Consider the following 22,680-nt stretch of genomic DNA (forward strand, 5'->3'; position numbering starts at 1 on the left):
GACCAGGGCCAACTCAAAACACTAATAACAAAAGGGAGACAGTGCTGTTTGTTTGTCTTAATGTCACCCTGCTGACAAGTCATCTTGTTTAGTCCCTGAATTTCCCACAAATATAGTAATCTGTTGCTGAGGACAGCTGTGGGTGGCCTGTTTTTGTACCAGAAAGATTAGTTTTGTTTGGCTGATGATAAATGACGGAGCAAATGATTTATGTTTCTGGAGAAATTATGAAAAAGCGAGTCACAATTAAAACTACACCATGTGATCAGTTTAAAATATTAGAGAGAAACACAAACGATGAGGATGTGCATCATTGAGTCACTGTGATTGGATGCACTCGGTCAGAGCCACAATTGCAGATGTCTGGTCCTGTCAAATGATATTCTACTTAAGCAGTGAGATTATTCCTGCTTTACAGACTAAAACTAAAATGTTACTCTGCTAATCCCCAATGTTCAAGAGACACATCGAGTGATTAACTGAGACAAAAATGAAAAGATGGATTCCTCACTTTAAAGTTCACCATGACTCGATTTTTGTGCTCATTTTATTGTTGAAGTCTCTCTTGCTTGTTGTTGTCAGTCAAGCCTTTGAATGTTATGCCTGTAACGCTACATTTGGCCTTGGCTAAACATGTCCGGCCTTAAAAACTCAACATTGGTGTATGCAGCTATCCACGTATGTATGGGGGGGATGGGGAGAATCTGTGAGTCCCTGTGTTTTCGGAGGCCCTGGCAGTCACGGCATCTCACCCTCGTTAGCCTGGAAATGGGGACGAGGCAGCAGGCCCTGATGGGATGCACGGCGATCTCATTATGCGAAGTTGCCCCACTGGAGCGGAACAGGACAAGCTGGGATGGGGAGATGAAGAAAGAGGGGCGAGTATAGTTTTGGGGAGGGGTTGGCAGAACGGATCAGAGTGGCGCTGCGGGTCCAGGTCAGGGCACAAAACCCCCTTCTCCTACTTTGTTTGCCAGCCGGGCCTCCATTGTTGTCACCCTCATTAGCACCAGTTAGAAGAAGCTGTTCTGCAGGACAGGAGGCGTCACTTTGCAGCCGCTCCCCGGCTCGTTCACAGCAGAGTCCTCAAATCACTTCTCGTGGTTACAGACCAAAAACTACCAACTGACTAGAAACACAGTAAGGTGTTGAGGTCTTTCTTGGAGACACCAGCATGGAATCTCCAGATTATGGAGTTGCAGCAATGCGGAGAGGAAGCTATGATGATGCTGCAGCTTCTCTGCATCCTGTGAGTATCGATCACTTTGGAGCATGTATCCTACTTTTTATTTATAGATTGATTTTTATCTCATTGTATTGTTGTGTACATGTTGTACTGTTTTCATTTTTTTAACCTACGTATATATGGCATTTTCATTTATTTTAGTCATTGTTTTTATTTCATGGACTGCAGCCATTTCTGTTGATTTTAATTGGTTTCGTGTTTTATGTCTCTTGTTTTATGTTTTATGTCTTGTTTTGATTGTTCGAATTATGATGTCTTGTTTTGATTGTTCGAATTATGATGGATGTTTCGACTCTCGACTGCGAAACTAGTTTACCCTTGGGTATCAATAAAGTAACCTGAGCCTGATCCACCATTGGAGGGCAAAGGGGAAAAAGACGAGTACGTTGAACAAGAGACACTTCTGTTTTAAATTGTTGCAGACTCATGAATCTGACACTTACATCAACAGACAGTTGCACGTCATCTGCTGTGTATGAGGCAGATGTCTAAAGGCCATTTTATATGAGAGTGGTGAGAAGACATCATTAATGGCCAAGAGGAACATTTCCATCCATCCTATTGGCCCTACAGTACGATTGCAGCATCTTTATGTTACTGACTGTGGTTAAGTGAAAGGAAACAGGGCTGGGGTCAGATGGATTTCTGTTACGTCTGAATCGCAGGACTGTAGCTTGAGTCTGGTCGCGGGTTCATCTCGGCCTCGGCTGTTGAGATCTGGTCTAGTGTTCCTTGGCTGCTCATCTGGGATCAGTTGTTGAGAACGTTGACAATTTCTATGCATCGATTAGTTTGGTGTTGTGTCAAAAACTGTTTACCCATTGATTTGTGTTTCTCCTTAAACAAATGTGATCTCTGGACTGTATATGTGTCGGATCGTTTAAACAGGGTGCTTAAATTTGTCACTACGGGCTTAGATTGAAGTGAATAGGATGGTGATGGAGTGAACATTTGCAGGAACAGGTGTTAAGAGAGGATCTGGTGCACCAAATGTCTTACTTGGCCACGGAGGACTGCAGCCCCCATCATATCTCTGGACAAGAGCCAACACTGGTTTAAGCTGCCTAACCAGACCAAACCTAATCCATAGAATTAGTTTCATAAAGGTTGTATTGTCAGTTTTGTAAGGCCCTGACAAATGAAATAGAAGAGCAGGGTAGAGTTGATCCAGAGTCTTTAAAGGGAGGGCATGACAGTAATGTATCCACCTGAAATATGTATTTCAGGATCACTTTGAATCTGAGATAACAGTTTTTCAAAATATGCCTTCTCCTGAAAAAGTGGTCTCTTGGGTCGTGTGCCCCAAAGGAAGGGTACGTTGAGCTATAGGGAAAGCATGAGCCATGAGGTAACATTTGGGTAGTAGCAGTCGAATGTTGCAGATTTAGTCAGTTAATGTCCTAGACCTAGTCATTTTGTGGGCGCTTCTCTAAATACTCCATTTATAAATGCTCACTTAGACTAAGCTGCTTATTCCTCTCTGCTCCAGCATGTATGATGTATTTTGGCCTAAAATTCATTATTTTGGCGATAATAATACTATTTAGAATGACAGTAATACAATATTTTGATAATTTCATTAGGCTTACCCCTCCCCACACCATTTTAACAAACTTGTCTCATCCAGCAGTTTAGATTTAATGTCATGAAGCAGTTTAGTCTCATGCTTTGAAAGACAAAAAAGGTCTGCTTTGAAAAAGGTTTGCTTAGCACTTATTCTAGGGGCCCCTCTCCATCACATGCTGAATAAAATGAGTACAAAAAAAGGTGTGGTCACGTGACTAGAGATAAGGGATGAATCAACTTACCCCACTCTCCCCTATAGACCTTTTTAATGGAATTCCATTGCTAGGCAACAGCCTTGGTCCTAGGTAATTTCCTGTCAGTTGATGCATACATTCACTGCAACAGGAAATGAGGACACAATTAGGAATGTTTATGTTCATCTTTGAAAAAATCTAAAGTCCTGTTAGCAGGGGTGCCCAATGGGTTACCGTGGAAGGTAATTACAAATAATAAATGAATCATTTGAAATTAAATAATTATTTTTGTTGAGAGGTAATGAGATTTTAACATCACATTGATGCATGAAAGCTGCTATAATCAATATTTGTATATATTTTATCTTTTATATATATATAATTAGATATAAATAGATAGACTAAGATGATGAACACTGTAAACATACGTTACAACTTTCTCCTATTGGTCATAATTTTGACTTCTGACCACCTTTATCAAAAGTCTCAGTTTTGAAATCCTCATCAAAATACATTTGTCTTTTCTAGTCTTAAAGTTAATTTTCCATTATTTATTTACCTGTCCAGAAGGATCTTTGATATTATCAAAACAAAAATGCACCATTTAATGAATACACATTAGAATTTGGGAGAAATGTGATAGTAATTTGGAAGTAGTTCATTTCAAATGAATGCTTTTATAAACCCAGGTACACTGGTTCACTGTAAAAAGGACAGAGCTAGGAGCCATTTGGGGGTTATTGCTTAAAACAAACCTTTTTTGATTAATTATTTGCTCTAGGGCTTTTTGTTTTTTAAACGTAAAGGGCTTGTTGTTGCCAGGCAACATGCAATCAGTTGTCCAACACTTCCATGCTGGGGAGATGATAATTTTCAATGGGAGATTTGTTGAGGCACTCAAAATCACACACATTTTCATGCACGTGGCTTCAGTGAGATTCAATCATTTGCTGGGGATGGTTTTGTATCTGTTCTCTCAGCAGAGTGAACAGAAATCATTTCTGAGGCAATCTATGTTGGTAACTGAAGTGAGCTGAGGCTTTCTTTTCCTGTGCAGCCATCTGAAGACAAGCACGTAGACTTTGAAGACACAGCCCTTAGACTTATTTTAAAGTGGACCTATTATACCCATTTTCAGGCTCATATATTTCGCCGCCTTCTTTCAAGGAGAGGACAAAACCCTTACGCATGGCGAAAACCACTACAAGTCGGGACAAAAAGTTTGGAAAGTGGGGGGAAAGCGTGATGACGTAACGTTCCGTAAACATCTTATGTGTAATCCAGGACCGATAATGACTGAGACCAGAAAATAATTGTTCCCTTTCAGTAGACACCAACGGAGTTGAGGTTTCCATGGGGTCTACCGGAAGCCGTATCACAGGGGGCGGGACTTACCAGCCCTATACCCCTCACATTTACGTCCTTCATATGATCTTTGGTCAGTTTGACCCACAGACACAGAGAAACACAGACACATTGCCTCAGGCTGTTGAGTTGGGATGAGAACAAGTTGGCCGGTGGAAGTGAAAACGTTTCGTTGACAATACGTTTCGTTGACACTATTATGGTTAGTTTGAACTTTAAGCCAGAGTAACTGGATGAACCTTACATCTCTGTGGTGCAAAACAAACATTGACACAGCTTTTTTTCATAGTCTATGTCAATAAAGTTCTCTTCTTCACTCAGATATGGAGGAATAGTTAACCAGACCTGTTAAATGCTTCTGATAAAGCATAAATCTCACCTTTAGTTGCTTGTCAAAGTCTGTTTTCCGCTGTTAAATGGGCTCGTTGTCAACCATCCACGTTCACAGTGGGTTTTCTGTTCTCAGGCAGTAGTAGTGAGCCCATTAGGAAAAGACAGAGTGAAACGTATGATTTAATGAAAGTGTTTTCAAATTGCATTTTTCCGTTTAACTTGAGAAAAGACTTCTCTTTTGGTTATTGTACATCTGCTTAACTTCCCCACCTTGGTCTAATTTTGAAAATGAAAAATGTCCTTCGTTTTGCCAAATTTCTCCCAAATCTTACGTCTTAACAAAATAGGTGCGAGATACAGTATGGCAGTTATTTGCAGCATTATGATTCATTTTACACTGTGCTACAACATCACATTTTGATGGTTACATGTTTCTTTTTGGAAGAATTGATGAGACACGTTTAGAGCTGCACATAACCTTTGCAAAAAACAAGCAAAAACACAAAACCTTTGATGTTTCAAGCTTCTCGATGGCAGTTTTTCGTTGCCTGACATTATAGTGGATATCTTTTTTATTGACGTTTGCTCTAGGACATTTTATAGAAAAAAGGATTAATTGAGAAAAAAATTGCTAGATGAATGGATAATAAAAGTAATTGTTAATATCACCCCAAGTCATGTTATCATCTAATCATTGCTCACATTCCTGACACAACTGATTCAATACTGACAGTTATTTCCAGACTGTGACAACTGAGCCTGTCAGGCTGTGTGAGGCTTCATGGCTCAATTATCAATTATGGTACCTTTTAAGAGTCTCATTAGTCATCAAACTATTATCAAATCAGTTTCTTTACTTTAGACTTTCTGAGCTGATGTGTGCAGTCATCTGTGGGACAATACGGAGACCGATGTTTCACTTACATTGTAGAAACAAACCGCAAAACGTTGTTTTTTCACTGTACAAATGTTTTAAAATATCCTCTGTTTTCTTAAAGCACCTCAGACACTTGGCTCAGAGACGACGCTCGGCTCCGGCACTGGCCTTTGGGAAGGCACTGGGGATGCCATGGTCTCCAATCAGGTGTGTACATCATTGTTTCAAACTTTTTCCATCCACTGAACATTAACAGAACATAATATATCTCTTATTCATACAGTGCGCTACGGAGAGCTGCAAGTACAATCACAATCTTAACAAGTAGCGTTAGCACCCATCTCTGATTTTTTAGGGATTACAGTTTACTGATGAACTTGCAAAATGTTAATACGTTGGGTTATGTTGTCCGTTAGCAGGATTACAGATAAACCTTTGCCCTGATTTTCATTCAACTGTAAAAGGGTGAACGAAGAAGCTATTCAATTTTGCAGCGGATCTGAATCACAAATTGTTTTTCACTTTCTTTAGCAATGCGAGATCGGGCAAGGCCTTAACAGAGGTCCTTGCTCTCCGAGTGCTCTTCTAACAATCTCAGAACCCGTCAGATTAAAGTCTTATGACAATTTAGCCTCTGGGTGCAACTGCCAAGATTTCTGGATTTCCAGTGTAGCCCTGTCAAAGTGCTATTTCCGGACCCAAACCTTGTATTTCTACAATCCTGCAGTGCTGTCTTGTCCCGTTGTTTGAACAGATCTCAGTAAAAGAAAAAAAGATGTAATTGGCATTTTACCGCTTTCCTATTGATGAAAAGGTGTCTCACTTGAAGGGAAATTACGGTGGTCTTTTTTTCTGCAAATCCACTCATCAAATTCAACTTTTAACGTAGATATCCCGGACAGCTGCTACCAGCCAAATGCTGCTAACATTGATTAGCTCGGGACAGGAAGGTGAATGCATTAAACCGGCGTTTTAACCACTAATACTTCTCAAAATAACAACAAACCTCTGCAGTAGCATGAGAATAATCCTTACACATTAACCGAAGCACCAACAAGGTATTTAGTGAGTTTATTAAAAGAGTGTTTTAAAGACTAACCTACTGACCCCGGTACCAGCTCCTCTCATAGTAAAGTCCATTCAAGTCAATAACCAAATGCAATCCAAAAGGAAAGAGCCCATTGGTGCTTCGGTTAATGTGTAGGGACTCTCATCATGCTACTGCAGAGGTTTGGTGTTATTCTGAGCAGTATTGGTGGTTAAAAAAGCCGTTTTAATGCGTTCACTGTGATGCAGCGAGCTTATCAGTGTTAGCCGCATTCGGATGCTGTCCGCGATATATTTGTTAATAGTTGTGAACCAAAAAAAATGTCTCAATGACTTATTTGATGAGTGGATTTGCCGAAAAAGACCCTGGGATGATTTCACTTAAAGAAAGAAGTGCTTGTAAAAGGTTCACAGGTTCAGCCGTTGTTGTCTGTTTTGTCTGAGGAAGCGTTTGGACATGAAAATAGTATTTTGAAAGTTTGACGAGGAGTTCTGAGATTGCATTTCAGCCAATGCCTTCCACCTCTTTTGCTCTCCAAATGGACTTTTCCCTTCTCAAATTGGTCAGGGCTATTTTTGGGGTACGCCTCAAGTAGAAATATGTCACTGCTTTTATTTGATGCTGATGAATCGAGGATTTACAAAAAAGGTCATGGCTCATATCCACTTTCACATTCTCTTTCCTACAGATGGCAGCACATCATACAAGCTCTAACCATCTCTATTTTTGTCACAGAGGAGCATTTGACACTTTCAGTAAATATATTTTTCTCTCCTTATGCTCTCACCACATGTTGAACAGACACAGTCACGATGTCACCTTGATGTCACAGGTGACATGTCTACAGGCCACACAGCCCACTCTGTTCAGGCCACAAACACAGATGTCCCTTTGGGGAATTTACAGAGCAAAGTTTTGAAACCGCAACCTGCTGAGGACCCGGCTGGCTGATATTGATCTATCTTCTATTTCAAAGTATTATCTCCAGAAAACTTAATCAACAAATTACCATGTTCTGCCATGAGACCGTTTCCAGACTGTAATTGGCTGTTGAATTGTGTCATTTGAAGGATTTTACCCTGGCGAGATTGAAACATGGCGAGATTAGAATAGAATAGAATAGAATAGAATTACTTTAATGATCCCAGACTGGGGAATTATTTTGTAACAGCAGTAGTGGGTCAGCAAATAAAACACTTATGATTGAAGGGAGATTTGTGGTATTTTATCTTCAGTAGATACATATATATGTTTTATCCTGCATTTTATTGAGTTAAGTATCATATCGGAACTGGTATCACTGAAATTTGATTGAGGGCTGTCGCTACCTCTGACACTGGGGTCATGTCCTTTGGGAATCTGGGGCTTTTGCAACATTCAGTTAAACCACTTGATCTACAGTATATTTTTTGTTTACAATAATTTTTAGTTATTGTAGGGGGAAAAAAAGTAATAAGAAGGTAAAGATTCAGCATTTTCCCATCGGTATCTTAATCCTAGCAGTGTTGACGTAGTCAGAGAAAAAAGGTTATTACAAAAAAAAACTGTTTTAAAATGCTACAAGCCTTAGCTACATCCATATTGGGAGGCCTTCTTGACAAGTTGATTACCGAATGCACTGGAGTTCAGTTCTATAGAAGTTCAATAGCATAAAAGTGATAATAGACATGTTTGGACTGCCTGTCAGTATGAACAGAGCCTGCTGCTAAGGCTTTTAGCATTTTAAAACAGTCTTTTTTTAATAAACAGCAGGTTCTCTAACTACGTTGTTGGTGCTTCGTCTTATGTGTAGGGACTGTTATCAGGCTACTGCAGAGGTCTGTTTTGAGCAGTATCAGTAGTTAAAAAAAGCAGTTTTAATGCGTTCGGCGCTCTGACCCAAGCTACACAGTGTTAGCCATGTCTGGCTTTCAGCATCTCTCTTGGATTTCTCTGTTAATAGGTCATCACCCAAAAAACTTTTCTCGATGGCTTGTTTGATCTATACTCATGCGGAAAAAGTCCATGGGGTCCAACGCCGGACTTACACTTTAAGTTGATGTGTTGATGTACTATTACTACTTACTACTTACTTACTACTATCAGATACAGCAACTAGCTGGTGCTGTTCTGGCAGCTGGGAGTTGATTGGGTCAAGTGGAGAGAAAAGAAGACTGTCTGTTTGTAAAGTCAGATCATTGACGTGTCTGCTCTTCATCACCTCCTCTTCTATTTCTGATGTTTAACTCTTTAACCTTTTAGAGACGCTATCGCAGTAGTCACACAAAGACCCCCAGAGCATCCAAGTGGGCGTAGTAAATAAGCAAAGTAAATCAAATAAATGTCAGACACAGCCCACTCTTAACACCTCCTCCCATTCAACGCACGCTTGTGCATTTCCTCAAGGTGGGGGACTCTGCGGGCGGTAGTTTCACAGTGGTGGGACTGCCACTGACGTGGATATCTAACAGTATGCTGGAGACAATGTATTTATATTTATATTGATTTTATTTTATCACCTGAATATTTTATGAACTCTGTCGTGCGTCCAAACATGTGCACTGTTTCACATCAATACAAAACACAACACTGAACCAAACACTAAACTCTGATTTTACTCTGATCTAGTTTGACAGACTGTGGATGTCCTAATACAGGTTCATTTAATTATTCCACAACTATAACTGCTATATTAGATTTAGATCCTTCACATCAAGGATGTATAAAAGAGGTGTATCTTATTTCATCGTAGCCCAAAGCAAAGCAAACACCTCTTTAAGACTGATTTTACAGCTTAATAATAATTGATATTAAACATTATAGTTGATTAGAATATGACTGCTATTTATCTTTTAAGGAATAGTTTCACATTGTGTTTGTTTCCTTGCTTGATACCCTGATGTTGAATATGAAATGGTTAAAGGGGACCTGTTATGCTTTATTTTAGTTCCTGTCATATATATATATGTATATATAGCCAGTGTTCGTATTAAACTTGGCCAAAACATAAAATAATGAGGTAAATATGTGTAAAAGTAATCAGTGAGCAAAAAAAACAACTCTCAGACTGTCCTGAAGGCTTCGTTTCCAAAAGTTTTTTCTGCTCTCAGCTCCGGTTGACGTGAACCCAAACGTTTTATGTAGCAGATTCTGAACCCCTAATCTGAACCCCCGAAGGCAGTAACCATGGGTGTAACTTCTTATTTAGCAGACGGATATAGTTATTTAATTATTAATCCCATAATGATGAGCTAGTCCTATTGGATAACAGCAGTTGCGTTCAGTAGTGGTTCACATGCTTTTGTTAACTACTTTAGTTTTCTTTTCTTTGCGCTTGTACACATTGAAAACAACTAGGAGTCTGTTTTTCTCCCACTGTCTTCTTTGCTGGTATTTTATGTGTCATCTTAGGCCAGAAGGGTGACAGGGAAAGTACCTGCACCCAGAGTCAGTGGGAAGAGCGATGACCAAAATTGGTTTCATGATCATTTGAACAAACAACTCTTACTTCTACAACACCTTGGCTTGAGCTGCAGCGACATTTTTTTATTCTTTTTTTTTAATCAGATATGATTCTATCATTAGATGTCAAATAATTTATTCAGGTGGTAAGCTGTGGTGTTAATACCATGTGAGATGGAAGATAATCCCCCAATAAAATCATCAACAAGTGCAGCCTAAGTCACTGTTCCTTTTCTAAGATTAAATCTCCTTTGCTGTCGCGTGGAAAGTCGGTTCTCACCTCAGCTTCATAAATACAGTAATCAAACTTAAGTCACTGAGTTAATAAATGTTGTCCTCCTAAGTTATTGACATGATATTGAGCTGTTAGGGCAGGTGATGCCTTCACACACAGATCTGACATTTTTCTTCATATAAAACATAATTCCCTGCTCTCTGTGGTATTTGGAAAGGATCACAGTGTTGGAGGCTATTGATTGGAGTCATATTCATTTTTTACAAAACAAATTCAGTATTCAGCAATAGAAAAGCATTTAATCCAAATACATTTACCAAAATTAGACTAGTCTGACTGTGGGTTGTCCCTGTCATCCACCTTTTGTGTGCGTGTCCTTTTCCTCAGGGAGGAGGCGTCGTGCTGGGTCTCCGTGGAACAGAGTCCATTTGTCCTCGGCCTCACCAGTGAGAACGGAGAGCTGCTGTTGGACGAGTGTGTTCTGGTAATCGATGGCTCCAAGACCAAGGAGAGACACCTGTTCCTCTTCAGCGATGTCATTGTCTTCGCTAAACTCAAGTAAGAAGTGTAAATATATATTTACATATACATATATACATATACCAGAAAGGTTAAGTAGAAAATCAAATACGTTTCCATGGAGATTACCACTGGGAAAACTGTAACCAGGGGTGGATCTAGGATTATGAGAGATCCGAGGCTTAGCCCAGAGGGAGGAAAGATGTATGCGTGAAGTTCTGGGTTTTTGTTTTTTTTGGTTTCCTTTTTTATTGCTGACACAGAAAATAGGTGTTAAAACTGATCAAAAGCTTTATATTTAAATAAAAAGGATCCTGCAGTGCATGTAATCCTGATTGACATCTGATAAACTTCAGAGCTGAAAAAACAAACAAACAAGAAATTCATTTTATTCTCTTACATATACTCTTCCAAACTCCTTTTATCTTGCGTCAAGTCATTTTTACTTCTCTGTCCACTCCTTTCCTTCCCAGCATTAGTTTGATATCTTCAGTACAAGACTCTGCTCTAAACTCAATTTCATCTCCTGTGGTATGTTTTCTCAGGTTCTCTTCAAGAGATGACACTGAGTTTAGAGCAGAGTCTTGTACTGAAGATATCAAACTAATGCTGTTAATCTAAAAATCCACAAACCTGTAACATTTGTTCCGGCATTGGCGTTGCTGGTGGGTCGCCGAGAAAAACTTGCGCAGGTTATTTGCCGCTGCTGCTGCTGCCTCTCTGTTGGACTCCGGTACTGCAGGAAGGCTACACTTCAGACTCCGGTGCGCTCAGGGGAAGGAGTCTGACATGAACCGCATTGAGCTTTTTTCCAATTACTGTAAACATTCGGGGCTTTGGCAAAAACATCCGGGGCTTGAGCCCAAGTAGCCATGCCCTAACACCCGCCCTGATACAGCTCATATTTGAATACATTTCTGTGAAAAGAAATGCGTACAGTTGGAATGAGAGAGTGAAAGAAGAAGTACAGACAGCATGTGTATTTTTGGGCTGGATACGCGGACTGTTAGGGAATCTCCCAGCACACAAAACGGTTTGTGTTTAGTCACTCTGACTTTACATACATAAAATTAGAAAGTATGGTACTTCCCTCTGAGAGGAGTCACGTGGCGGGGGAACCAAACAAAAAATATACCTCAAAAAGTAATTTCAACACATCTTAAACTGAAGTTTTGTTGCCTTTAAAACAAACAACATACTGTATGTGAGTGAGATAGTTTCACTTTTAAGTGTTGGTTCATTTGTCGCACAAGAGACGATATCTTAAATACAAAATAATCCTAAATCTATTGTGAAATGAAGAAAGTCATGACACACAATTCAAGACGGTTTTATTTACTTTTTGTTATTATTTTTCTTATCAGCAGGCACAATTCCTGTCCCTGTCATGCAAACAACGTTATCTTGCAGATGACTACTTTTTATTTAAGGAGAACAAATGATTATGAACAAGCTTCAAGTTGTCGTTTATCTGAGTCAGACGCAGTTAAACCGGTGGAAGTTTTATAGCTCTTGAGTGGGAGTTCAGTCACATTCATCTGTAAACAAGAACCTGCCCACTGTTCCAGTCGGTGAGCACAGCTGAGACTACAGTACTTTTGATATGAGCGTTCATTACCTTCAGAGATGATGCTATACGCTACTAAGCACTTCATTTTGTTTTAATTTAGCTTGTCGAGAAAGGTGCTTTTTTTTACACAGCAAGTTCAGATTACTATAACACAATGTCTAATGCAGGCTACATTCACTGGTGGTAATCCCAAATATGGACGGATAATAAGACAATGAGCCCCTGAGCACAGACATGTAAGAGCCCCTCCACTCTAGTCTATGTAGGAACAAGACACCCAAAATCACCCAGGATCTACTTTTAGTCGTTTTGTAGTCATTTTGGGTCTATTTGTGGTCATTGTTGACTTATTTTAATAATTATAATAATTTTGTTTCCCTTTTTGGTCATTTTACGTCCAACTTTAGTTGTTTTGCATCTAATTTTAGTTATTTTGCAACTTTTGTGGTGGTTTTACATCTATTTTTAGGCATTTTACATTTTTTTCATCATCATTTTGTTTCTCTCTGTAGTCATTTTACATTTTACATATATTTTTAATCATTTTGCGTGTCTTTGTCATCGTTTTTGCCTCTATATTCACGCTTTGTGTTCATTTTCAGTCATTTGGCATCTCTTTGTGGTTGTTTTGCATCCCTATAGTCATTTTTTTTCTCTTTGTGGTCGTTTTGGGTCTATTTTTACTCATTTAGCATCTGTCTGTGGTCGTTTTGCATCCCTATAGACATTGTTTTTTATCCATCCATCTTCAACCGCCTGTCCCTATCGGGGTCGCTGGAGCTGATCCCATCTGACATTGGGTGGGAGGCGGGGTACACCCTGGACAGGACGCCAGTCTACATCTACATATTTCATCTTATACATTTTCTCTACATTTAACTTAAGTCTAAGTCTAAGTCTAAGTCTAGTCTAAGTCTAAGTCTAAGTCTAAGTCTAGTCTAAGTCTAAGTCTAAGGCTAAGGTTAAGTGTAAGTCTACAATTGTATACATTAACTTCCATCCATTAACTTTGTTTGAAAGTTTTTAAAGCTTTCAGAAAAGTGAACTAGCATGCATTGTTAGGATTTTGCTGCACTAATAGATTGTTTTCAGAAAGCATCACAAGAACAATTTGTTATCTCTTTGACCATCCTTGTTTACATCAAAGTCCCTTTGTTCTTTGCTGAGTTTTTATGTACAAAAATCAATTCTACATTAAAGTGGAAGAGCCAATTCCGAAGGTGCACTTTTTCAAAGAGGCTTTTACTTGATAAATGGAATATTTCTTTGTCCAGCTCCGACTTTTTCACAAGCAGAGAAGACATTTTTTTATCACAATGGCTGACGCAGAAATATATGGAACGAAAACCTGCATTTCAATCAGTGATGAATACAAATAGAAAGGACAATTTAGAGGGCTGTTCCCTGTGTTTCTGCTTCTGTTTGGATAGGACAACTTCCAGCTATCGTCTGAAACACAGAGTGAATCTCGAGGACGTCTGGATCTACGGATTTGAAGTTGAAGCAGAGGAAGAGGAGGGAACGACGGGTGATATTGATCTCAGTGTGACTCTTGTCTTGGCCTGGGATCTCACTTGTTGTTTGCTGTGTTTTCGGTAAGCAGTCAAGCAGCAGGTGATCCACACCCAAACAGCAGTGTGTGTTGAGTGTTTTGATTCACACATGCTTCACATATGCTCATGTTTCTAAATACACATGCACAAGCATGATCATGCTATTGTACAGGATTTTGATCTCATCTTTCTCTCACAGCCTAATCCTGCTCTCAGCTGGAGTCCTTCTCTCTAGAATGAAAATAAACCCTGAATGGGGAGAAAGTACTGTGCCTTTAGAGGTACAGTGCTGGACAGTTAGGGCACAACAAGAAAAGACAGTCTTGATTTTTGTCATGATTGGAGACATTTCATGGCTTTAATGTTAGACTAAAATGTTGTATTTATTTAGTTATTTGTTTGTAGGATGGGCCTACACCACCTGTAGCTTCACATCTCATAAACAGACATAAAATCTCGTCAACAAACATAACGTAAATTTGCAGTTCAGTGTCTAGAGTCTTTATTCTGACTGACTTAAATTCAGTGAGAGAGAGTAAGAGCCAGCTTTTAATTCACATTTACAGTTTACAGGACTGTTGTTACTTTTGTGGGTTTATAACCAGGAGTAACCAGATTTTTTGCATATTGGAACATTACATTTTCACAATGTAGTCCTACTTTTTAACTTTATTGTGAGAGTTAAATATGAAGCTGCTAACAGCAGCTATCTGTTAGCTTAGCTTAGCACAAAGAAACAGCTCTGTCCATGAGAAACAACCAGCGCCTCTTCATGTTTTGTACATATTGAACTATAATAACTTATATATAATTTGTGATCTTTTTGTGTGATCTCGTGTTGGATTCCTAGCTGGTCCTAGCTGTTTCCCGTCTTCGTGCTAAACTAACTGGCTGCTGGCTGTAGCTTCAGATGAGAGATTGGTATCAACTCATCAAACTCTTGGCAAGAAAGCTAATTTCCATTTTCCCCTAATGTTGAAATATTCCTTTAAAGGTCTTGAGGTCAAACTGGTTCTCACACGTGATAAAACAGCACACAAACAGTGACAGTCTCTTTCTTTCTTCAGTTTTTAGATGAATATAATTCACACATGTAGTAAATGGTCATATGATCTTCTGCTGTCATGAAAACAGGAAAAGAAACAAAGAGAAAGTCGTCCCTGCAGCATCACAAGACAAAGGGTTGCAAAATAGGAAGTGCGGAGCTGGCCAGTGAACCAGTTTTCATGTGATCATGAAGATCAGATGACTTTAACTAGAAACAGTGGCCTTTATAATAAAGATGAAGTGCAGGAGAAACACTGTCTACTGTTCGTCTAGAAAGTAGTATGTATTATGGAATGAAATGTTCCTCTGCAGTAAATGACAAGTCTGTTATTCACTGACTCCCACGTTTCTTGCAATGTAAAAAATCAAACCATAAACCTTTTCGTTTTTGACTCGTATACCAAGAAGTTGATGAATCCCCAAGTGGGATTTGAATTGAGACACCGTTTATTTTTCTGAGTATGATGGTTTGTCTCTGGTAGCCTAATGATTCACTGTTTGAAGGTTTCCTTTTCACTCACATGGAGATGATCATGGACGAGAAACCATATGCCCACTTGTTGAACAGAGATACAGTATGATCCTGCAAGCTGCCTGGCATTAATGAGGCCACGGCGAAAAACAGGTTATGAAAAGGTGAAGCCCGTCAGGTGCACATGTGGACACACGTATCTGTTTCGTCGTCATGTTTCCACTGGTGGAGCCGCAGCAACATACCTAGTCGAAGAGGAAGTGGAAGGTGTCTGGTTGGGGGCCGCCGTGACGCTGCTTCCTGTTCCCATGACTGAGTTACAATTTCCAACAGAGTTGTTAAAAGAGGCCGTGGGTGCGCACTTTGTCTCATTCCTCCCACTGTTTCTGCTGGCCTGTTCGAGTCTCTCTGTGGATTAGTAACTCATACCATGCTGTTATTTTGCCCACAGCTCGCCTGAGGTAAAAGAACGCTGGTTAGATACTCTTCTCAGGTAAGATTAGGCATTAAATACTCTACATGTAAGAGATAATAAGAGTTGGGAAGTACTCGAGTTACATTGTAAATCCATTTTCATCTATAGTATTGCTGCAGGGAGTATAATTATCAGCTAAAGCAGTCCGTTTAAATTGAAGTTTGAAGAATAATGCTTTAATAATCAATATTTTAGATAATGTGGTATGGATTACAGCAAGATAACATCTTCAAATAATAAAGAACATTGTTCATTTTGTTGCTAATGCTAAAAAATGAACAGATAAAGAAGTATATAACGGCATTATATTGACCCACTGTTGACATTTTGTATGTAAATATCAAAAAAGTGTGAATACTCAGGCAGAAAGTGTAAATTTACGAGTATCTTTTCTTCATCACAGAAAAATTAAAGAGGCAAAAGTGAGAGCTGGTTTTGCTTCTTCCCCTCCAGACGCCCTAATGAAGGTTTTGAGTGGCAGCATCACAGTACGTCTCTCACTGCCCACTCTGCCCAGAAACCAAAATACATGTATTTTTAAAAAAAAGGCATTTACTAAATAATCACTCTCTGTCCCATCTCTCTTTTTTCCACTATCTTTTAGACTAAAACTCTAACAGGAGGTGGCATGGAACAATTAATTGAGTTTCCACTCGATGTAAGTACTGTAAAAAAAAAACTTTCACTGGCTTCTTCTTCTTCTTCTCCTCAAGCGCCTTTCCACTAATGCTGAAAGGACACAACATTAAATGGATTTACTGGATGCATAAGTTATAATATAAGTTTCTGAAATGCATTTACTGTAGCTGCAAAAACAGCTGATCACACTTTCAAAGCAAATGAAAAAAAGATTGGTATCGGATTATTGGCTCGTATTAGTGTCTTTTGACGTAAATATTTCACTCTAACTCATTCATGTGTTAGACGGCGTGGCTGGGGAGGGTGTCTGGTGCTTCCGTCCTCTTGCATGCTCATGTTCCTCTTGCATACTCATCACCACATTACTCTTTTCTTTACTTTTGTTGCCAGGGCAACGCAAAGGTCTTGTCAAAGCAGTTGAGTAACCAGGAGGACAAGCAAACCATTGGTGAGTTTAAAAAGTGGCAGTTTTGTTGGAGGGAGGAGCTCATAAATTGTGCCATCCTGTGTAGAGATGAGACCACAGAGAATAACCACAGACACAGAAAAGGGAAATCTAACAAGTAGAGAACAGGTTGTTGGCACTTTGACTTGAGACCTTGTGCATGTGAGGTTTGTTGCTGTGTTGCGCTACTTTCTAAATTGTCGTGAATGGAAGCGTTAGTTAATCTCCTAACTGTAGGTGTAATGTAAAATGTTGACGGAAACCTTTCTGCTTCCATCAGAAACCAAGTGGAACCTGGTTCGGAGGCTCAGAAAGGGCTCTAGTTTCGTCAACAAAGCGTGCCGATCAGATACCGACACCAAGACTCAGCTGTTTGGACAGCCCCTCTGCAAGATATGCCCAGATGAATGCTCACTTCCCAAACCGATGACAGTAAGTCGACTTTCTACCTTAAATTTCAGATCTCATCACTTCCTCTTGCTGGTCAAGTTTCTCTTCTTCACGAAGAGACTAAATTGCTTTTCTCTGGAGCAAATTGTCAGTTATTTCCCTCTTGTTTCAAGCAATATAACAATTTAAGGCTACATATAATATAAGACAACATGTGAATAATAAACAAGAACCTACCTACAGTAGCTGACCTTTGACATTTCTCAGGTTGTTTTTAATGAGGACAGGAAACCATGTTCCCACACACAGCTTGCGTCTGTTTTTTTTCTATGATAATCTCACCTCTCTCCTCCTCCTCCCTCGTCTCACCAGGAGGTGCTGGTGTTGCTGAGGAAGAGAGGGCCGTCCACAGAAGGAGTGTTTCGGAAACCGTGCAACAACAAGAACATGCGGGACATCAGAGAGCAGCTCAACAGCGGCCTGGAGGTGGACATGGAGGGCCAGCCGGTCTTCCTGCTTGTCGGGCTGCTCAAAGTACGTTCCCTTATTAATATTATTTCTATATATAACCACTACTGCAATAGAAATAATGAATCTACTATATGGTCTGATGCTCCGACTATGTGTCCTTTACCATCACCACTACTACCGCAATGGTGGGAAAAGTGCCATCCTGTGGAAATACTGTGACACAAGTAAAAGTCCTCCATTCAAATACATTAGTATTAGTGGCTGTGACAGTGAAAACACACCAAAAACACTTTTTATCCATCATGCATGACAGACAGCTGGCTTGCACAATGCCCGATAAATATTTGCAGATAAACACTGAACCCCACCCCACAAAAAAAAATAATGAGACCCATAATTTCCATCACTAATTATGCATTTATGTGTAAGCATCACTTTAATATTGCGTCTGGTAAATGCGGGGTCAGCTTTAACTACTTTTCTGGCTAGCTTAGACGTTAATTATACATCATAATTTATTTGTTGATCATATTTTATATCAATAATCTGCATCTGCAAAGTAACTAAAGCTGTCATATAAATGTAGTGGAATAAAAAGGACAATATTTGCCTCTGGAATTGAGTGGAGAACAATGGAAATACTCAAGAAAAAAAACCTTAATATTGTACTTAAGTACAGCATTTAGTTACCCTCCACAACTGTGCCACCACCACCACTACTACTACTAATGGTGGTTTTATAATATTTGATTTTCTGTAACATAATATATGAAATATATTTAAGTCATTGTGTACAAAATGATGCCCTTTCTTGATACTTTAAAGTTGTTTTCACCCAAAGCCAATCCTAAAGACAAGCACCAGTTTAGTTTGAATGACACACCAGACCATTTCTATTTCCAAGTGTCTCATCCCCGGCCCTCTCTTGTTTGTTGCAGAGTTTTCTGAAGGAACTTCCTGGCAGCCTGCTGGTGTCTGAACTTTATGACAAGTGGATGGCGGCCCTAGACAATGAAGAAACCCAGCAGAGAGCTCTGGAAATTAGAAAGTAAGCAATCAATACCTGCTAATGATTCTAGACTGCAACACTACCCTTCAGCTGTGACCCTCTGCGTGTATTTATATAGGACATTTATACAGTACACACATTATATGAAGGAATCTGTTGGTGTTTTCATGACTGCTTAGGTGGTCAACAGTAAACAGACGGGTATTTTGAGTGGAGTTTTGCAGAACATTCCCAATGGGTTTCGCCTGTAGCTGAACACAAATCACTTCTCTTTTTTAGTCTGTCTTCAGTTTAAAAGAGGAAGAGAGTTTAAATAATCAAAAAAAAGCGCCAAACTAATGTCTTCTTCCTGTTCTCTCTTTTTTCTTCCTTCCCCCTTTTACTTCATGCTGACAGGGTGGTAGACGACCTCCCAGGACCCAACAAGCTCCTCCTGCAGCATCTAGTCTGTGTCCTCCATCACATCCTTGAGAACGCTGACACCAACAAGATGGACGCCTACAACCTGGCGGTGTGTATCGCCCCCACGCTGCTGCAGCTGGACGGCACCCCGCTGGATGAGCAGAAGGAGAAGATGAAGAAGGTACAGAGATGAACATACTTTCTCACTTTTGGTGCTTTGAAGCTTTGTGGTTTCTCATAGCAGAAAAACCTCAAAAGGTTTCGTAATGACTTGCACAGACTTTTTGCTAGATGATTGTTTATTTAAGTGCTAAAAAACCCACTCTCTTCTGGACTGTATCAACTTTGATTTCCTGAATTGTTTATCTAATTTTGAATTGTTGATTTACCGTTTCTGATCTGTTGCAGGTCACAGAGCTAACTCAGTTCCTGATTGAGCACTGTGAAATACTTGGAGATAATATCCCAAATCTGCTGGATACTGATGCAGGTACATTTACACAGCACTCAAATCTCTGTTATTATCTCCATTTAAGGCACTGTACATAAATTATTGGGGTGGGGAAGCTTCTGTTTGACCTTTTAAAGGAACAAAACTAGCGTTCCTATTTGTACCATCCCCTTGACTTTCGCAACATCGTCCTGGATCAACTCGATCTGGATTTTCACTTTTGATATATTTAGGGAACAATACATTTTATGGCACATCAGGAGTAGAATTGACAAAATGATAGTAAACATAAATGGTGCATCCTGTTTTGCTTCACACATTACAGGTTTTGTTGTGCTCAACATGCTAAAGGTTAATTGTTTTTCTGATTACACACTTTGTGCACGTTTGTGTTTTATGTGTTCTTGCATATTTTCTTTGAATGCTATCAACCTGCCAAGGACTGCAGGTGAAAATAAGCCTGTATGGCACATTTACTTGTTGGACTCATGTTAATAAGTGCTCATGTTAATTAATGTTCACTGTCCTTTCATAAATACATTTAACACGAACATATACAATGCATTTAATTTCTGGAAGAAATAGATTGGATGAATAAAATATAAATCTGGAGCATGGGGCCACTGAAGACCCTTCCTGGCTCTATCAAAACGCATAATTGCATTAATAAATACATAACCCAGCTCATTTTCTTACCCTATCTTCACTGTAATCATTTTTGTACAGTCCCTAACTCAAGTTAAATTGATTTGGTATTTGTACAACAAAAGTAAACGTGAATAACTATTGTAAAACTGAAAGCTCCTAACCATGTCTTCCTTTTCTCACTCTACAGACTCACTGTGCTCCCAGCATCACGACTCTGCGTATGACAGCACGGACCCGGATGGAGACGGGGAGGCAGGAGAGAGCACCGGCTCCCTTCATGGAGAGAGTGGATCATCTTCCTCTCTCAGTCCCAGCACCTCCTCTTGGCCAGCTGATACTATGTTCAACACAAAGCCAGCTTTCAGCCGCCGCTGCTCTGAGCCCATTATCCTCCACCAGGCTGATCTCGAGAGCCTGTGCAGTCACTCAAGGAGCCATGACGACTGCTCGGTGGAGAGCAGGGACTTTGAGGAGCAGCCTCTGAAAAAGCAGATCTCAGACGACTCCTTCTTGCTCAGACGACAATCCGAAGTGAGGCCAGTGTTGTCTTTTCCAAAACTTAGCAGCAGCACCAACATGGATCCACTGCCCTACATGGCAGGTAACTGTTCGTGCTCTTCCCTTGAGAGCACTGCCTCTAATCAGTCTGAAGGCTCTGTTTTCACCAGCTCCCCTGTGGGCTCACCAGCCTGCCTCAGGAGAGCAAACGCCATCAAGCAGCCTTCAAAGGCTCAGCAGGAAAGTGCAAAACCAATTTCAGATGAGAAGAGGCGTTCGCAGTCCATGAGAGTCACCAGTAAAGTCCTTATGAGGACCAGGAGCTTAGGAGCCTTCAGCAGGAGCAGCATGAAGAAAGACTCCCAGAAGGAAAACTCATTCCCTTGTGAAACTCTCCAGGAGGACTCTCAAAGTGAAGTAGACCCACCAGCTGAGCTTCTGCACAAACCTCGTCCTCTGTCGGCCATTGAAGTGTTTAAGCATGTGGACAGCAAGCTCCCCTGCAGGCCTCCATCATACAGGCAGGCGGTGCAGGACACCGGCCTTCCTCCTCAGTACAGCTCAATGACTGTACACGATGCCACGGTGGAGAGAAGGTCCCGTCCATCCTCTGTAAATTATGAATTCCCACCGACCTACAAAGACTGTTGTGCTCGAGCAGCACAGGACAAAGTCAACGTTGTAGAGCATCGGCAACCTTTCCGCCAGAGAGCTATGTCCGAGTCCGTGTCTGCAGGTCATCGCGAGGTTGTGTCACGGAGATGTAGCCAGCCTGTGTTTGAGGAAGTTTCTTATGCCAAGGAGTCTTATGTTTGACTTTGCAGTTGTTTCACAGATCAGATTTTACATACAAACATTTGTTGGGGTTACAAATCAGCGGGCAAATCCAAAGAACCAGTTTTTAAACTGCAAGTTGGATAACTTCTTTCAGTTTCATTCATTCCAAGACACGGCATTTGTGATCTTAGAGAGTTGATCAGGCTGACTAGCGGCTACTTCATCACTTACTCATTTCAGTTTCATTGTTGTTTGATTGGTAAACTGTGTTTTTGAGGCTCTGCCCACTGAGCAGCTCTTTGTTAGAAAGATGCTTGTATGTGTACATGAATCTGTTCACTTTTCACTGTTTCACTTTGGATGAACATCAGCTATGTGCTGCCTCTGTGGTTGCACTTTCTCAGTAGTACTGTTTAGAGTACAACATTTAAAAGTTACGCAGTTATTATGATAGATAGTCTATCACAATTAAGCTATGAATGCACAGTTCACAGTGTATGAAATATGCTATGAATTTTCTATGTTTTGTTTGAACTCTTTTTTGTGTGTGATATGTGCAGTACAGCACGTTAGACACAACGTTGTTTTCCCCCTGCTTTTCTAAATCGTCTTCACCTTGCATAGTCTTTTTCTTTCACTACACTAAAGCACTTTTATTGACTTAGACTATGCTTTGTTTATTTGTGTGTAAAATGTAAATATAATGAGGTAAATATATATGTGTGTGAGTTATTCCAGAGTCATGCAATTGCACCATGAATGGTTTTAGGGAAAGTGGAAGAGAAATAACACAATAAAAGCAAATAACAAATTTAAAAAGTGTCTTCTGTCTCTGTTTCTATATGAGACGTTTTAGAAAGCTCATGTTACAAATGGATGCTGTAGACCTGAGTTGCTCCCCAGGCAGTTCATTAGTGGCAGAATTAATGAGAAGATGGAAGACAGTGACTTGTTTGGTACAACTTCTCTTTGCTAGATGTGTTACATAACAGACTCTAACAGACCTCAT

At 40.0% G+C, this 22,680-nt stretch overlaps 2 protein-coding genes across 3 annotated transcripts; both read left to right on the forward strand.

The window, feature by feature from the left end:
- Positions 1 to 1,204: 1,204 nt before the first annotated feature.
- Positions 1,205 to 14,807, forward strand: LOC310962204 (rho GTPase-activating protein 20-like; the record flags this gene model as incomplete). Its single annotated transcript, XM_083934591.1, has 5 exons — positions 1,205 to 1,249; positions 5,703 to 5,788; positions 10,693 to 10,863; positions 13,825 to 13,989; positions 14,798 to 14,807. 5 exons carry the CDS (start codon positions 1,205 to 1,207, stop codon positions 14,805 to 14,807), a joined length of 477 nt encoding a protein of 158 aa, XP_083790717.1.
- A 1,049-nt stretch (positions 14,808 to 15,856) lies between these two features.
- LOC310961476 (T-cell activation Rho GTPase-activating protein-like) lies at positions 15,857 to 22,445 on the forward strand. 2 transcript variants are annotated; one of them, XM_083933552.1, is made up of 10 exons: positions 15,857 to 15,927; positions 16,345 to 16,429; positions 16,546 to 16,599; positions 16,971 to 17,028; positions 17,306 to 17,457; positions 17,788 to 17,949; positions 18,825 to 18,934; positions 19,292 to 19,478; positions 19,706 to 19,787; positions 20,584 to 22,445. In XM_083933552.1, exons 2-10 carry the CDS (start codon positions 16,403 to 16,405, stop codon positions 21,708 to 21,710), a joined length of 1,959 nt encoding a protein of 652 aa, XP_083789678.1. In that variant the 5' UTR covers positions 15,857 to 15,927; positions 16,345 to 16,402; the 3' UTR covers positions 21,711 to 22,445. The 2 variants fall into 2 exon arrangements, with proteins under 2 accessions (XP_083789678.1, XP_083789677.1); XM_083933551.1 differs by having other exon boundaries at positions 15,863 to 15,959.
- The last annotated feature ends 235 nt before the right edge of the window (positions 22,446 to 22,680 follow it).

Source organism: Echiichthys vipera (genome assembly GCF_963691815.1).
Source record: "Echiichthys vipera genome assembly, chromosome: 19".
NCBI lineage: Eukaryota > Metazoa > Chordata > Actinopteri > Perciformes > Trachinidae > Echiichthys > Echiichthys vipera.

Coding starts and splice junctions, on each gene's coding strand:
- LOC310961476 (XM_083933552.1), top strand. CDS start 16,403: ATGAAGGTTTTGAGTGGCAGCATCACA. Junction 17,950..18,824: donor TGCTTGTCGGGCTGCTCAAA/GTACGTTCCCTT, acceptor TGTTTGTTGCAG/AGTTTTCTGAAGGAACTTCC. Junction 19,788..20,583: donor TCTGCTGGATACTGATGCAG/GTACATTTACAC, acceptor CTCACTCTACAG/ACTCACTGTGCTCCCAGCAT.